General features: G+C 42.6%; 1 protein-coding gene across 1 annotated transcript in view; it reads left to right on the forward strand.

Moving 5' to 3' along the window:
• The first annotated feature begins 4,240 nt into the window (after window positions 1–4,240).
• LOC102857236 overlaps window positions 4,241–16,764 on the forward strand; it is a 29,887-nt gene continuing 17,363 nt past the window's right edge. Inside the window, exons 1-3 of the mRNA XM_006900261.1 lie at window positions 4,241–4,303; window positions 5,892–6,096; window positions 6,189–6,443. Of these exons, the coding sequence (XP_006900323.1) occupies window positions 4,241–4,303; window positions 5,892–6,096; window positions 6,189–6,443 (523 nt within the window). The remainder of the gene's footprint in view (window positions 4,304–5,891; window positions 6,097–6,188; window positions 6,444–16,764) is intronic.

Here is a 16,764-nt window from a genome sequence, read left to right on the forward strand (position 1 = left end):
CATTTTATTTTATGAAATTAATTTTTACCATTGATCAATGCCATTTATTACATCTCATCATATCCTCACTGGACCTTATTTTTCCCTTCACCCTACCCCTCCATCCACTAATGTCCTCTCCCCTTCCCCTTCCCTCCCTAAGACTATTTTTGTCTAAGACTACATTTTAAGGAGAAAAGAAGATGCTTACGCAAGATTAACAACCCTCAGATTGCAAAAGAAATACAGCAATTCTGAGTCAACTGGGCCAGAAGTCCTCTGATAGTACAAGTTTCTAACAGTCTTTAGAACAGAATGTAATGTTATGGGAGAGACACTCAGATACAAGAAAGATCTCAACCTTTCCTGGAATTCATGGTCAGGTTAGCTGGAGAAGAAAGAAAGAGAGAGAAAGCAAGCAAGCAAGCAAGCAAGCATTTGTCTTCTCTAAGAAACTAACTCCTGTTGTTGTTGTTGTTATGTGCGGTCGAGTCGTTTCCAACTCATAGCGACCCTATGCACAACAGCCCTAAACCCTGCTCTATCCTGCGCCAACCGCACCACCTCTGACACACCCATCCCGATTACCCCAGTCACTGAATCAATCCATCTCATAGAGGGTCTTCCCCTCCTGAGCTGTCCCTCCACCCTCCCAAGCATGATGTCCCTCTCCAAGGACCCGTCCCTCCTGGCAACATGTCCAAAGTATGTCAGACGAAGCCCCAGAATCCTTGCCTCCAAGGAGTAGCTTGGTTTAATCCTCTCCAAGATTAATCTGTTTGTTTTCCTGGCAGTCCATGGTACATTCAGTACCCTTCTCCAGCACCACAGCTCAAACGCATCCACTCTCCTTCTGTCCTCCCTAGTCATTGTCCAACTCTCTGATGCATAACAAGCGATTGCAAAGACCATGGCCTGTATCAGGCGCACCTTAGTCTCTATAGAGACACTGTTGCTCCTGAGTACCTTTGAGAGGTCCCTAACAGCAGACTTTCCCATCGCGATACGCTTTTTGATTTCCTGACTGCTGGTACCAAGAGTGTTGACTGTGGAGCCAAGCAAACTGAAGCTGTGAACACTCTCAATCTCTTCGTCATCCATCCTGACGCTGCCAATTGGTCCAGTGGCGAGAATCTTTGTCTTCTTGACATTGAGCCTCAGTCCATACTGAAGGCTGCAGTCCTTGACCCTTCGCAGCAAGTGCATGAGGTCCTCCTCAGTTTCAGCAAGCAGGGTTGTGTCATCTGCATAACACAGATTGTTAATAGATCTTCCACCAATCCTGATGCCACAATTCTCATAGAGCCCAGCTTCTCAGATAATCTGCTCTGCATACATGTTGAAAAGGTATGGAGACAGGATGCATCCCTGGCATACACCCTTCCCAATTTTGAACCATGCAGTGTTGCCCTGCTCTGTTCTGACTACTGCCTCCTGATCCAAGTACAGGTTTCGCATTAGCACAATTAAATGTTCTGGGATTCCCATTCTTCTCAGAGTCAGCCAGTTTGTTATGATCCACACAGTCAAATGCCTTTGCACAGTCAATGAAACACAGATAGACATTCTTCTGGTATTCTCTGCTTTCAGCCAAGATCCATCTAACATCAGCTACAATATCCCTAGTACCACGACCCCTTCTAAACCCAGCCTGGACTTCCGGCAGTTCTCTGTTGATGTGCTGTTCTAATCGTTTTTGGATGATCTTCAGTAGAATCTTGCTTGCATGTGAAATCAATGACACTGTTCTGTAGTTTCCACACTCAGTTGGGTCACCTTTCTTTGGAATGGGAACAAATATAGATCTCTTCCAGTCAGTTGGCCAAGTGGTTGTTCTCCAGATTTCTTGGCACAACTTGGTGAGCACATCCAGGGCAACATCTGTTATCTGAAATACTTCAATTGGTATAGAGAAGAGGAATCAGTGGTCGGAAAGCATGGGCTTGGTGACAGGAATGAGGCTGGAGATAGAATGATTGAATTTTGTAGAATCAATGACTTATTCATTGCAAATACATTTTATAAGAGACACAAACGCAGGTTATACACATGGACTTCACCTGATGGTATGCATAGGAATCAGATCGACTACATCTGCGGAAGGAACCGCTGGAGAAGCTCAATATCAGCTGTGAAAACTAGGCCGGGGCCTGATTGTGGAACAGACCACCAATTACTCATATGCAAGTTCAAGCTGAAGCTGAGGAAAATTAAACCAAATCCACAGGAGCCAAAATATGACTTTGATTTCATACCACCTGAATTTCAGAATCATCTCAGGAACAGGTTTGAGGCCTTGAACACTAATGAGCGAAGACCAGATGAGTTGTGGGAGGATGTCAAAGATATCATTCAGGAAGAGTGTAAACGGTCATTACAAAGACAGAAGAGAAAGAAAAGACCAAAATGGATGTCAGAAGAAACTCTGAAGATTGCACTGGAGCGTAGAGAAGCCAAAGCACAAGGAAGAATTCAAGATACTAAAGAGCTGAACAGAAAATTCCAAAAGGCTGCTCGGAATGACAAAGCAAAATACTACAATGAAATGTGCGAGGAGCTAGAGTCAGAAAATCAAAAGGGCCGGACTCGCTCAGCATTTCTTAAGCTCAAGGAACTGAAGAACAGATTCAAACCTAGAGTTGCTGTAATCAAGGATGCTCTGGGCAGAATATTAAATGATCCAGGAAGTATTAAAAGAAGATGGAAGGAATATACTGAGTCATTATATAGAAAGGAATTGGCAGATACAGAGGAATTTAAAGAAATAACATATGAGCAAGAGCCTATGGTGATGAAGGAAGAAGTTCAAGCTGCTTTGAAGGAAATAGCAAAAAATAAGGCCCCAGGAATAGATGGTATACCAATTGAAGTATTTCAGATAACAGGTGTTGCCCTGGATGTGCTCACCAAGTTGTGCCGAGAAATCTGGAGAACTAACTCCTAGGATTAACTTTTTTTCCCTCTTAGATATACTCTTATCTGAGAGAGGATTGCATTGTTTTTTATTCCTTTCTTCTCTGTATCTTGTCTACATATCACTTTCTTTACATTTCTTGTTGTGTTGGTAGTTTACCACATGTGTTGTTATATACTGTCAGAACTGACTAACAGCTGACTCTCTTGGGTTTTCAGAAGCAATAAATAGCATGGGAGGAGACTATGCATTTTTCTCCAGTGAAGCACATGACTTTGGGTTCTTAGCACGACTCCGACTCCTTACCTAGGTTCCATTTGACTCACGGTAACCCTGTGAACAACAGAGCTGAACCCTATCCTATCCAGTGCCATCCTCACAGTCTGACTAACTAGAGCCCATTTCTGCCATCACTGGGTCAGTCCACCTAGTTGAGGGTCTTCCTATACTTATCACTAAGGGGTGGGGTTCTTACCAATCAACATTTTTAGAAATGGAAACTACTTCTGCTTAGTTTGTATACAGCTTTGTTGTTGCAGACCGAGGGTAAAGTATTTTTGTAATTATTAATAATGAGACAGACAGCCAGGAATGAGAACAGAAAGCATAAAACAGGAGGCCAGCAGTTCTCAACGGAAGGGCTCAAGCCATGCCTCTCTATGTATTTATTGATAATCAGGGGAAGAAAAACATAAAAAGAATTCCTTGTAAAAAAAAAATTCCTTGTAAATGAAGTTGAATTTTTCTATTGTCAATCTAATGCTCTAGCTCAGGAAGTATTTTCACACGTAGTAACTACTCCCTCTGTAGGGGGGCCCTAGCTGTCTCTTGTCTGCAGGGAACAAGCAGCTTGTTTTCTGTGATCTGTCACAAGAGAAATCCTAACTTATAAATTTGTAATTCCTTCAATTCCTGGACAAGGGTTTTCATATAATATTTGGTATGAAGTTTGGCTTCCAATACTTTGTTTTTATGTCTCTCTCACTCTATACCTTTTACTCTGAGATAAATGTCGATAGTTGTAGAGGGGCTTTAGGCCTTTTGTTCATAGGGTCGCTATGAGTCATGCTCAACTCGAAGGCAATCAACATCAGTCCTTTATTCCTCAGATGAATGTGCAGTCTGATAATACCTAACTTTCTACCTATTGATAGAAATATTAATTCCCAGATCTAAGGATTATGCTTACAGGAATAAAACAAGTCTTCACAGGCATAAGAAAAACACAAAAGTACATCACTGATCACAGAATAAGCACAAGAGTGTCAAACCTAACTGGAAATCAGGACAGCAATAGCTAGTTTTTGTCAACTCAAGAAGAGCTGAAAGAAAAGGCCAAGGTTGAAGATGAGAAAAAGGATGAAGAAAAAGATGATCCCAAAGGAATTCCTGAAAGTTTACCGTTTTGAAGTATGTTGACTTGTTTAGTGATACAATCCAAGAACACTAGAAATCTATTCTGAAACACAGGAATATTCAAAGGAAGTTTTCAGATGTTGGCTATCCTATGAATTTTGTCCTAGAATTTAACTTTGGACCTGCTGAATATTTCCCAAATGAAGTGCTGACAAAAGCATATAGAATAAGGTCTGAGTCAGATGATGATGAGCTGTGCAGAGTGTAGACAGACTGGGAAATAGGAAAGAATGTCATGTTGAAAACCATTCAGAAGCAGCCAAAACAAAAGGGATGTGGAAATAGTTCATACATACAATGACTATGTACAGTGACTAAAGCAGTTTCCTATGACTCTTTCATTTTTTGCCCTTGCTGAAGTTCCTGAGAGTGGAGATTTGGATTCTTTGCTGCAGATTTTTTTTTTTAATTGGTGGCTTTGTACAGGACCTTGTAATCCCAAGAACAGTGTTTGTTATACTTACTAGAGAAGCTACTGAAGATGATTATGATAAAGAAGGTAAACAGATTAGGGTTATTAACTCATTGAAGAAGTCAAAAGCTGCAGTAAACTTTATTTAAATTGCCATAAACTTTTAAAATGTTAATTGCAATAAAACCTTTCACTAAAAGCTGCCTAGCTGGGAATACATGTATGATAATTAGATCACACAACTGGGTATAATTAAATAATACTGAGAATCCGGGCCTAGCCAAGTTGACCATGTATTGGTGGAACACAAATTAATCCAGAACATCCTATGAGACAGTTGTTACCCTAGACAAGGAAACTAAAACAGAAGTTACTTGTCTAAGGACACACAGCAGAAACGAATACATTCTCTTAGTCATGAGTTCCCTTAATTAATTAATTTGGGTATACTGTATGTCCTCCACAAGAAGTGAGTTAAGGTTGCTAACTTGGCACTGATTAAATTGGAGGGTTTACCACCGACTAGGGCCATAGTACAAAAGGACTGTATAGAGATGATCACTTTCTGTCCTCAACCAGGCTCTTCATAGACGTTAAGTAATTTGCCCCAAGTCGCATAGCTAACAAAGCCAGGGGAGCTGGGATTGTTTGAATCCAAAGTCCAAGATGCTTCAGGCTATGTATGTACTGACTCAGAAGATCAAATACAGAAGAGCCAGGTGGGGCAACCTTCCTCGTTCCTCTTCCCTGCTCATCTTCCCACCTTGTGGGCCAGGGGTGCGTTAGCTAAATTAATGTTCCAAGCTTGTGAAAATGATATGCGCGGACGAGTCAACGTTACTTTCCACATTTCCTAGTATGTATGTATGTATGTATGTATGTATGTATGTATGTATGTATGTATAAACAAACAAATACATACATACATACATGAATGAAAGAAAGACATTAAAAAACCCATCAACTGGGATGGATGTTAGCTAGCAAGCCCAGGGTTCAGGTCCTGTCCCCTTGGTGTCTGGGGCGCGAGAGGAAGCGACTCCGGATGGAGAGTAAAGCGACAAATCGGAGAAGGAAAGGCAGCCTTTCCTCCCGTGGGAGCAGAGACTGCCCGCAGGCAGAGGGAACCTGCAGAGGGCGGTTTCTCTCCTCTTTTCCTGTCCCACCCAGTCGGTCTGTCCTCCCACCCCCACTCCCGACCGGCCTCAGTCGCCAGTTCTGCGCGTCTCCCGGCGTCTTCTCCTCGCTGTGTGTCCCGGCTCGCTGTGGTCCGCTCCGGCCTCGCCGAAGCTGCGCAGATCCCGCCCCCGTCAAGTTCAAAAGCAAGCGCGGAGAGGCGCCGGGCCCTTCCCGGGCAGCCCGTCCGACTGGAAAGGTGAGCACGCGGAGGAGGGGACCTGGCGAGGGCGGGAGGACCGGGAGAGCCCGCAGCCCGCACCCATACGCCGGTCGCCTCGGCCACGCCAGGCATTGAAACCGAGAGCGGCCAGAGCGCTGTGTCCCGGGACACGGCCGGCCAGCCCGGAGCTGCGAACCCGCCGCGTGCCGGTAACGCCTGGGGGGCTCCGGGCGGGATCGCGGTCCAGACAGCCCTCCTGCGCCCCCCTGCGCCCGCGGCGTCCCAGGGGCACCGCGCGGGGAGCCAAGTGGAGTTTGGTCACTTGTGGCCGGCTGGTGGGGCTCGTGCTGGCGCAGGGGACAATGAAAAGGACAGTGGGGCGAGTGAGGCGAGCCCGGAGAAACCGGGTGTCGAGACCGGCCAAAGGCAGCTTGAGGGCCCTCCCCTCCAACCTTCTTTGCCTTATTCCTCACCTTTCAGGCCACGTACCTGCTTCTACTCTCGCATCCGAGCCCAGGGCTCGCCCTGACCTTCCCCAGCCCTCTCCTGACACCTAGTGGGTGGCTCAGCCCGAAACTCCGGGTTTTGGCTGCCAGGAGTACCTGTCACCACAGTTTGGCGAAACCAAGTCGGCCGCTCGTTTGTAGGTATTTACCTAACTTTCTTAGGCTTTGGGAGATTTCCTAGGTAAGCGTGGTGGCTTAGTGAATGGATCTGGGGGTAGAACTTTCAAAGATAAGACACTCTAAATAAAAGCAGTGTAAGATCTGCTCTTATGGAATGATCTAGGCACCCTAAGCCTGAGAAACCAAGAGTTTACTATTAACTTACCCTCTTCCCCCAATTCCCTGGACCAGAGTTCATGGGGAAGGGAATTCGAAAACCTGGCAGATGCCTGGGTCACCCAGGCCTTCTAGCCCCAGGCTAGGAAAACCATGGAGGGGCCTTGAGTCTAAATGGACTCCACAATAGGAACCCACAAGCCTCCTTATTCAAGTGTTTGCCCTTCTTCCTACAGATCTGTTCTTCCGTCTGGGTCCTCTCCATTGACTATAATGACTAGCCTTCCAGCTACACCTTCCCTGCGAGGTAGGTAAAGACTTCCTAGGCGGAATGGAAAAGACACACTCCCCACTCTAGCCCAGTCCTGGTCTTCCCAGGACTGGACTTCCATGGCCTCAGCTTGAAAGGATGACCCTCCCACTTCCCTCTGCCAGCTTCACTGTTGAAAAGGAGGAAGCTGGAGGCAACTCAAATTGTGCACTGGTACAGTCTGCCACTAGAGTCTCTAGGACCAGGGCCAATTCTTGGCACTTAAAACTCTGTGACCTTGGGTGTTTGGGGTTTTTTTGTTTGTTTGTTTTTGTTTTTGTTTGTTTGTTTTTTTTTAAATTTTTGTGTGAATGTACCGTCAAATCAGATCTGACTAGTACAGGAGAAGGTTGTCCCTCCTTCCCCGGCAGAGCATCTGGTGGATTTGAACCGTGAGCCTCTGGGATTGTAGTTGCAGCTCCTTGCCACTAGGCCACCAGAGCTTCCCCAAAACTCTGTGACCTTGGGTGAATGATCTAACTGCTGAGCTCCATTTCCCTCATTTTGTAAAATGGGGAAATAGTTCTTAACTTACGAGGTTATTTGTGAGGATTAAATGAGGGAACCCATACACTTAGGGGAGAAGGATGGTGGGAGACGGATGGACAATGGACAATCTCCTCCGGTCAGCTATGAGGCAGGCGGTTCTGAATCCACAGAATATCATCATTATATAAACACTATGTTTAGCATCCAGTAAGCACTCAGCTCCATTATCACTCTTCTTGAGTGTTTACTAGTAAATCAGTCTTTCCTTGGTAAAAGGTTCTGCCTGACCTTTAATTCTACTCCCTTAATACTGATCCAGACAGGCTACTTCTTCTACCTTTCTACCCCTCTCTGGTCTGGGACAGCAAATATCATCTAGGAGCTCCCAATAAAAATCTTCTTTGCTTAAAAAAAAATAATAATACTGATCCTCCATCAAAAACCTATTTTGCTCAAGAAGTATGCTCCTTCTTCACATTGAGAATGGGTATTTACCCTTAATTTTATAATGAGGCTGATCAATTGATTGTGACTGTGACATGAAGAACTCCCTAACTTGCTGCTACCCAGCTGATTCTGATTCATAGAGATCCTCCATCAGGTTTCAAAGGCTGGAAAACAAGGAAAGAGACTTCCCTTCTTTCTCCTATGGAGCCACTGGTGGGTTCAAATTGCTGCCAAAGATATATAGCTTTTTGGTTAGCAGTGTCGCCTACATGGACTACACCGTCGGAGCTCCTCTTTTTTATTTTTTAAGATGGGATGCTCATACTCACTGCCATCAAGTCAGACTGTTAGCAAGTGATAGGCTTCCATCTTTTCTTTCAAGGAGGGAGGTCTGTCCATTTGGAAATGTAACATTCCAATAAATTTGTCTTTACTATTTTACTTTTTTTAAAAAATAATTTACTCATAGCTGACCCTTCTGCAGCTTTTCAGAGATAAATTGCATGGGAGGAGATGGTCTGTCTCTCAGGGAGCAGCCTGGTGGATTTGAACCCCCTGTCTTTGGGTTTAGCAGTGCAACTCCTTACTCAGTCGACAGCTAACAAAACAACCAAAACCTTAGCTGGTTTATACCAGGACTTATAACTAGTTTGAACCAGTTCAGTCAAGGCCAATATAGCAAAATCAGAATGGACCCAAGTTTGGAAATGTGAATATAACCATAATCATAATAAAAATGGGAGAACTTATAGGTCAAACTTCTGGAATGGAAGACTCAGATGTGGGGCAGTGAACCCTTTTAGCAAGCTAATACAGGATACTGAATTATTACCAGAGCTGTGTAGAGCTATATACATTCAAAACTGTGGTCTTCTCAATCTTTGAACTAGACATCATTGTTTTAGACCGTCAGTCAAGATATTTGGTTGCAACACACTTTCAGGATGACCTTGTTTTCTAAGAGGAAGTTTTAAGTTTCTAACAGGGCATCAACCCATTTTTCCCCATTCTGGTTATCATTCCCACATACTCACATGTAACAAATCTGGTTCTGTTTAACTTCACTCTGTTGGCCATGACTGGGCTAGAAGAACCAATTTCAAAGCCCTAGTTTAAACACCTTTGTTCTTTTTTTTTTTTTAAATTTTTGTGTGAGTGTACTGTCAAATCAGATCTGACTGGTACAGGAGGAGATTGTCCCTCCTTTTCCCGGCAGAGCATCTGGTGGATTCGAACCGTGAGCCACTGGGATTGTAGTTGCAGCTCCTTGCCACTAGGCCACCAGAGCTCCCCATCACCTTTGTTCTTATTTGTCATTAGGACCGACATCCCTGCTTTACAAATGTGAAAACAAGATAGTAACCCCTGTCTAAGATCGTGTCCTCTGTGACTGAAAATGTGCACAAATTCAGTCTTAGTGAGGGAGAAAAGAAATAGGTGAAATCTAGATTGGTCGCCAAGACTCCATGAACAGGGAAGAGGATGGACCTCAACCCTTGAAGGATAGATGGTTTGGATCAGCAAAGATGAGTGTGATGGGTATTCCAAATAAAAGTAGTGCCATGTGTGAAGGTACACAGGCTAGGAACTATATAGATTATTGATCAAAAGAGGAAGTGGCATTTCAGGACATATCATATTGTCCCCTACCCAATGAGTTCAAGGCAAGCATAAATTCAGGGAATGGTGGAGAAAAGAATAGAAATCACAATTGGCCAGGGCTTGAGCTGTCACTCAGGGTCAGCTCTTCACGTCCACCCCTGCTTTGCACTTACTTTCTCCCCTCACCTCCCACCCTCACCCTGCCAATGCACTGCACCCCTATGCCTTTCCCCCTGCCAATCCATAAAAATTTCCCTAAGTATTGAAAATCCAGGCTACAGTATGATTTTTTGTGGGCCACTCTTCTCCACAAAAAGAAGGAACATGTTCTCTTTCATGACTGCATTTATATAAAGAAAACTGTAATAATATGAAAGTATCCCTGGGTGATGCACGCAGTCACAATTAGCCAAAAGGTGGGTGGTTCAAATCTTCCCAGAGGCTTGTAGGAATTCAGGCATGCCGAATCAGCTTCACAGCCAATGAAAATCCTGTGGAGCAGTTCTGCTCTACACACTCAAAATCACCATGATTCTGTATCAATATGATGGAAACTAACAAGGTGGTATTAGTATTTCCTTGATATAAAAGTTTGTTGTTTTACTTTGGGTTTTACAAAAAAATTAAAGCATTTTCATAGACTCCTAAATGTATGATGAACCCAAGGCCCTGTGCTCTTGTATCTAAAGGTTACACCCAGCCTTAATGGAGCTGGGGCAGAGCTGTGGGCTCTGCTCACCTCACCAGATAAAGATACCTAATTATTACACTAGCTACTTTCATTTTGTCCTCATTTTATGTGAAACACTTGTTATGTTTCATCTCACTTCATTCTTACCACAACCCTTTGAAGCAGATTTATTCCTGTTTTACAAAGTCAGAAACAGCAGCTAAGAAATGTCCAGAGAAGTTAAACTTTGTCAAGGTCATGCAGTTAATAATGGTAAAGGCAGGATTCTGTGGCTAGTCTGATTTGCCTTAGAGCCTGTTTTCTTTCTGTCATGGTACACTGCTCTCAAGGTCTTGCTCCACCCTGCTGGCTGGCATAATGAAAGAGAAGGAAGAAGAAAGGGGGAGAATTCCAGGGCTGGTTCCCACAGAAAGGAGAATTAGGGGAGCCGCCCTTTTGTTGGGCAGGTCTAGAGCAAATAAGTAGGTTGGTCCACTGCAGAGGCAAAGGATCTGATGCCTCAGTGATAAGAGATTGGGCTCAACCCAAGAATGAGGGCCACAAAGGAGCCAGCTCGGAACTGGGTTAACAAGAAAGAGGGTGAGTGAGTAAAGGAGATCTTGAAATGTATCTGCTGTTGGCTAGGATTTGGGTGAGGTCTAAATCTTGTGATGCACTGTCCAGTCTTCCCTGCTACAATAAATTTTTAAAAAGATACTATAGTCTTTACAAGTTCGAGATAGGAGAGAAACAAGGTAGGAACAGGAAATAATGGGACAATGCTCTTCAGGAAATAGCCTTCCATATCTTTCCCTGTGCATATATATTGTCCTGGATAGGGTTAAACCAGGCTGCTCCTTGGAGGCAAGGATTCTGGAACTCTGTCTGACATACATTGGGCATGTTGCAAGGACAGACCAGTCCTTGGAGAGGGCCATCATCCTTGGGAGGGTAGAAAGGACAGTGCAAGAGAGGAAGACCCTTGATGAGATGGATTGGTTCAGTCACTGGGGTAATGGGGGTATGTGTATCAGAGATAATAAGATTGGCACAGGATAGAGCAGGGTTTTAGGCTGTTGTATTTAGGGTCTCTAGGAGTCACAGGTAACTTGACGGCCCACAACAACTCTCAGTGTGTGTGTGTGTGTGTGTGTGTGTGTGTGTGTGTGTACATACATACTTAGTTTGGATTTTCTTTCTTTTCATTATGATGGGATCATATTTTCAATGTGTTGTTGTTAGGTATAAGTTAATTTTCAACTCGTAACAACCCCATGTGACAGCAGAGCCTCCTTACATGGTTTCTGAGCTGTAATCTTTATTCCATACCATCTGGCAATTTACGTTTTTCATCTAACCCATATATCCTGTCCCAGTAATTGCAGTTCGACCACATTCTTCCTAACAGTTGTATAGTGTTTCTAGAACGGATAGCCTGTAATTTCTTTTGTGACTCCTCTCTATCAAAGGCCACCCAGTTATAAGTGCTCTTAAAAACAATGCAGCTCTTTTCAGTCTGTCAGAAAGCTCAGAGAACCAGACCCAACAGACACAGAGATAAAATGTTTAGCTTCTGATAGAGAGAATTTGGTTCCAGAATTGGGAAAGCTGGTAGTATATGGTGAAAAGAACCGTGGAATGAGGACATAGTTTGAAAGCTGGCTGAAGGAACCACTGAGCACTTGGTCCGGTTAACTCACCTTGCTGAGGTAAAATAACAAATGTGTTACAGAGTGTAAATCATAAATACAGATTATTATTTTAATGTGTTGATCCGAAAGGCTCCAGCTCATGAGTCCCTAGGACACTCTGTTTAGTCTGAGAAAAACATTTCTGTGGGGTGAAGTTTAAAAATCTGATTTTAAAAAAAGAAAAAAAGAAACATTTTATTCTTGAATAATAGATTTATAGAAAATTTGCAAAAAGAGCATAGTGCTTGCTATACAGCTTGGCCAGTTTCCCCTAAAATTAGCAGTTTATATCTGTGGTCCATTTATCAAAACTAAGAAATAACACTCAAACTTGTCATTGAATCAGAATCAGCTCATAGCTTACCCTCTAGCAGATTTTTTACAGGCTGTAAATTGCGTGGGGGGAGACTGCCAATTTTCCCCCCTGAGAACAGCTTGTGGACTGGAATCAACTTCCTGCCTTTGGCTTGGTGGGGCAACTCCTTACCCAAAAGACCTCAGAGCTCCCTAGATTAGTATTGGTACAATGCTGTAAGCTATTGTGGGATTTCATCAATTTGAAAATTTTATTTTGAAGACAATTCTGATGGGAGACTTTCAATTTCTAAAAATCCTCAAATTAAGCCTGAGGGAATCTCAGAGGGTCGGCTAGTTGAGCTACTCATTTTGTGCCAGAATTCTCTAATGAAGCATCCATCTAGTTAAGAAGTTATTCCTTGTTGGAGAGAAATAGCAATCTTTTGTTCCTATCATATTTACATTAACCACACCTGAAATAATAGCAAGTTTAAATATTTTTTAATTTGATTTGCAAATGTTGTCCTTAATTATTATAAGGAGTTTGAAAAATAAAGGATGTTGCCCTGGTAGTTAAGCCCCTGGCTGCTATCCAAAAGATTCAGTATTCAAACCCACCAACTGTTCTGTGTGAGAAAGATGTGACAATCTGCTTCCATAAAGATTTACAGCCTTGATCGACCTGTAATTGGCTGTGAGCAATAGTTGAGAGAACCTACTACCTTCGGACCAGTCTACTTACAGCCGTAGAAGCCCCTTATGTCCTGAAGGGACACCGTGAAGCAGAAACCACTCAATGCCTAGGAGTTACGGATTTGGGGGCTTATTTATCTAGTTTTCCATAGCTGTTACAAAGTTACTCTTTTTTGTTAGGTAAAAATTTATCTCTAATTTCCACTATATGTATATTAACTTTTTTCTCTGCTCTTTGCTATTGAATCGGAAGCGACTCATAGCTGATTCTTCAACAAGTTTTCAGAGGCTGCAAATAGCATGAGAGGAAATTGCCCATCTTTCTCTCTCATGGAGCTGCTGGTGGGTTTGAACCACCAGAGAGCCACTGCCTTAGAATTAGTATTTGTATTAATAGCTTTTAGAATCAATGCCTTTGAACTGTAGTGCTGGAGAGGAGTATTGTCGACTGCCAAGAGAACCCACCGGTCTGTCCTAGAGAGAGTGAAACCAGGTTGCCCCTTGGAGGCAAGAATTTTGAAACTCTGTCTCACATAATTTGGGCATGTTTTCAGGGGAGGCCAGTCCACGGAGAAGGACATCATGCTTGAAAGGGTAGAAAGTCAGTGCACTAGAGGAAGAATGTAGATGAGCTGAACTGACACGGTGACTGTGTCAGAGTTGGTGAGGTTGACCCAGGATAAGACAAGGATCAGAGCTATTGTTTATAGGGTCCCTACGAGTCTTAGTTGAGTCAATGCCACATAACAGTGACAGTGGCAATTGTTGTTGGGGTGAGATGATACTGAATTACTGTTTTTATTTGCTTCTCTCTAACAGTTAATGATTTTGAGTATTTTTTCATGTATTTGTTGATCATCTGAATAATATCTTCTTTAGGGAAGTGTGTTTTCCTATTCTCTTCCTATCTTTAATTAGTCTTTTTCTTGTTGAGGTGTTAAGAGTTTTCTATAAATTTTAGAGTTTAGTCCCTTGTAAGCTATGCCATTGTTAAATATTTTTCTCAGGTAGGCCTTGATCTTGTGTAGCTTACATTGGGGAAATTCACCTAAACTAGTCACAAGTGGTACAAAACATCACTTCCCCTCCCTTGTTACTGAGACCTAAAACCCTTGGTGTCATTCTTGACTCTATTCCACTTCAAATCCTAGTTCTGTCTTCAAATTATATCTACTCTTTTTTTGCTGGGCCAGACTCAGTCATTGCCTTTGTGTAAACTAATAAAAGGCCTCACCTTTGTGTGGTAGCTGTGCCCTTCTGTACAACCGCTTCTACCACTGTCTCAATCATTCCACAATGGAGTCAGAAGGATCATTTATAATCAATTTCTTCTTTAAAAATATGGCCCTTGGAATCTGAGGCCTCTTCTAAAAGCTACAGAATTGGAATCTGAATTTTAACAAGATCCCCAAGGAGATTCTTATGCACAACAAAGTCTGAGACATACTGCTTTATAAAATAAGTCAGACTCCCTTTCTGCTTAAAACCCTCTAAAAGCTTTCTATCTCCTTCAATGTAAAATCCTTAAGCATACAAAAGCCTCTTATCTATGTAAAAGCCTTATCCTCTTACAAAGTCCATACTTTAGTACCCAAGCCTTTGTTGTATTCTCCTTGTTCCTTATGGAATAACCCTATCTTGACCTTGCTGTTCCCTCTACCTGGAATGTACTTCCTTAGGTGTCTGCTTAGATTTCTCACTTCACCTCCTTGACTGAGCAAATGTTATAGACTTCTCTTTGCTCTGCACGTTATGTACTACTCCCATTCTGCCAGTAAGCCCAGACACAAGGTGCTTGGCTCCGGCTCCATTCGTCACCAGACCTACATCTGCTGGCATATGTGCAAAGGCACCCCAACTTGGCCAGCAGGTACTCAGCTTTCTTGTGCTATAGGCCAGGGGCCCCCAGCTCTGCCTCCACCATGTCCTTTGCTGCCACCATCACCTCCACCATCACTGCTGCTGTCCATCTCATGCTATGATTTTATTTGCACAGGAATTTTGGGTCTAAAATTTGCTCTGCACTCCTTTTCTTTCTTGACGGCAGTGAGATTCCTATTTTCTGCTGATGAGTCTGCTTGATTTAAGCGTGATAGGACCTTGTTAGTGTTTTTACATGCCTTATTTGCATGATCCCTCTTAAAAGGTGCCATTTACCTAATTTAAATTATTATCAAGCTGTCCAGCCTCCTTAGTGAGTCACAGTCACCTCCCATCTTCATAGCTCTAACCAGCTTGGTGTCATTAACAAAGACAGTGGCTTAGAAGAGCCACATCAACTAAGCCATTACAATATATCTTTGCTCAAGCCACCTCATCTGCGTGCTTTCTCTGACCACCTGTTTAAAATTATTATCTTAATTGAATGAAAAGTTAATATGATTTGTAAATTTTCATTCAACTACAGTAAAATTGTCTGAAATATAATGCTGTCTTCTTTTAAAATTTATTTTAATTGAAGTTTACAGAGACTTTGGATTTCCATTCATTCATAGTTGCACACTTTCCTCCCTGCCCACACCTCCCCCAGTTCGGTTTTCTCTTTGAAAAGTAAAAAAAAAAAAAAAAAAATTCATTGTTATACAATTCTTGCCCCTCAGTCCACTCCACTATGCAGCTTTCATCCTGGAGTCTTGTCATGACATAATACCTCATTATATATTCCTCCTGAACAGTTCTCTCCCTCATCTGTTTCAATGCAGTATGCATTATTTATCCCCTCTTTTCTTAGTTTCCTCCCAACTCCGATGTCAGTCCCACTTTACAACAGTGACACTATGCAGTATTTGCCCTTTTGTGACTGAGATATTTCACTCAGCATAATGTCCTCCAAAGTCACCATTTTGTATATTTCATGAGTTCCTTGTTTTTTTTCATAACATTTTTTTTATTTTTTTGTTTCTTTTATTTAAATTATTAATTTCAGTAAAAATTTACAGAGACTTGGGATATCCATTCATTCATTGTTGCACTTTTCTCCCCTCCCAACCCTTCCCCCCAGTACACTACCCTCTTGGAAAAGTAAAAGAAAAATTCTTTCATTGTTTTACAAACTCTACCCCAGGTCCACTCCACCATATAGCCTTTGCTCTAGACTCCTGTCATGACAAAAATACCTAATCACATATCCTTTTTAACAGTTTTCTCCCTCATCTGTTTCAGTGCAGTATTCATTATTGAAACCATCTTTCTCAGTCTCTTCCCAACCCCAAGGTCAGTCCTGTTTTACAGCAGTGGCACCATGCAGTATTTGTCCTTCACCCATTTTGAATAATATTGCATGAATTCCTTGTTTTTCAATGCAGAGTAAGTAGTATTCCTATTCCATTGTGTGAATATTCCACAGCTTCTCTATCCATTCATTTGTTGATGGGCACTTAGGATGTTTCTAACTCCTTGCTCTTGTGAACAAAGCTGCAGTAAACATGGGTGTGCATATATCTGTTTGGATGTCAGTTATCATCTCTTTGGGGTATATTCCAAGTAGTAGGATTGCTGGGTCAAATGATATCTCTGTTTGCAGCTTTTTGAGAAAGCGCCACACAGCCTTCCACAGTGGTTGCACCATTTTACTCTCCCACCAACCGTGAATAAGGGTTCCAGTTTCTCCACAACCTCGCCAGCATTTGTTGCTTGCTGTTCTGTTAAATTTTGCTATTCTGTCTGGAGTGGGATGATATCTCATAGTTGTTTTAATTTGCATCTTAGAGCTAGAGATTTTGA

This window comes from Elephantulus edwardii, unplaced genomic scaffold (assembly GCF_000299155.1).
Source record: "Elephantulus edwardii isolate Elephantulus edwardi_28Jun2011 unplaced genomic scaffold, EleEdw1.0 scaffold00278, whole genome shotgun sequence".
In the NCBI taxonomy this organism is placed as follows: Eukaryota; Metazoa; Chordata; class Mammalia; order Macroscelidea; family Macroscelididae; genus Elephantulus; species Elephantulus edwardii.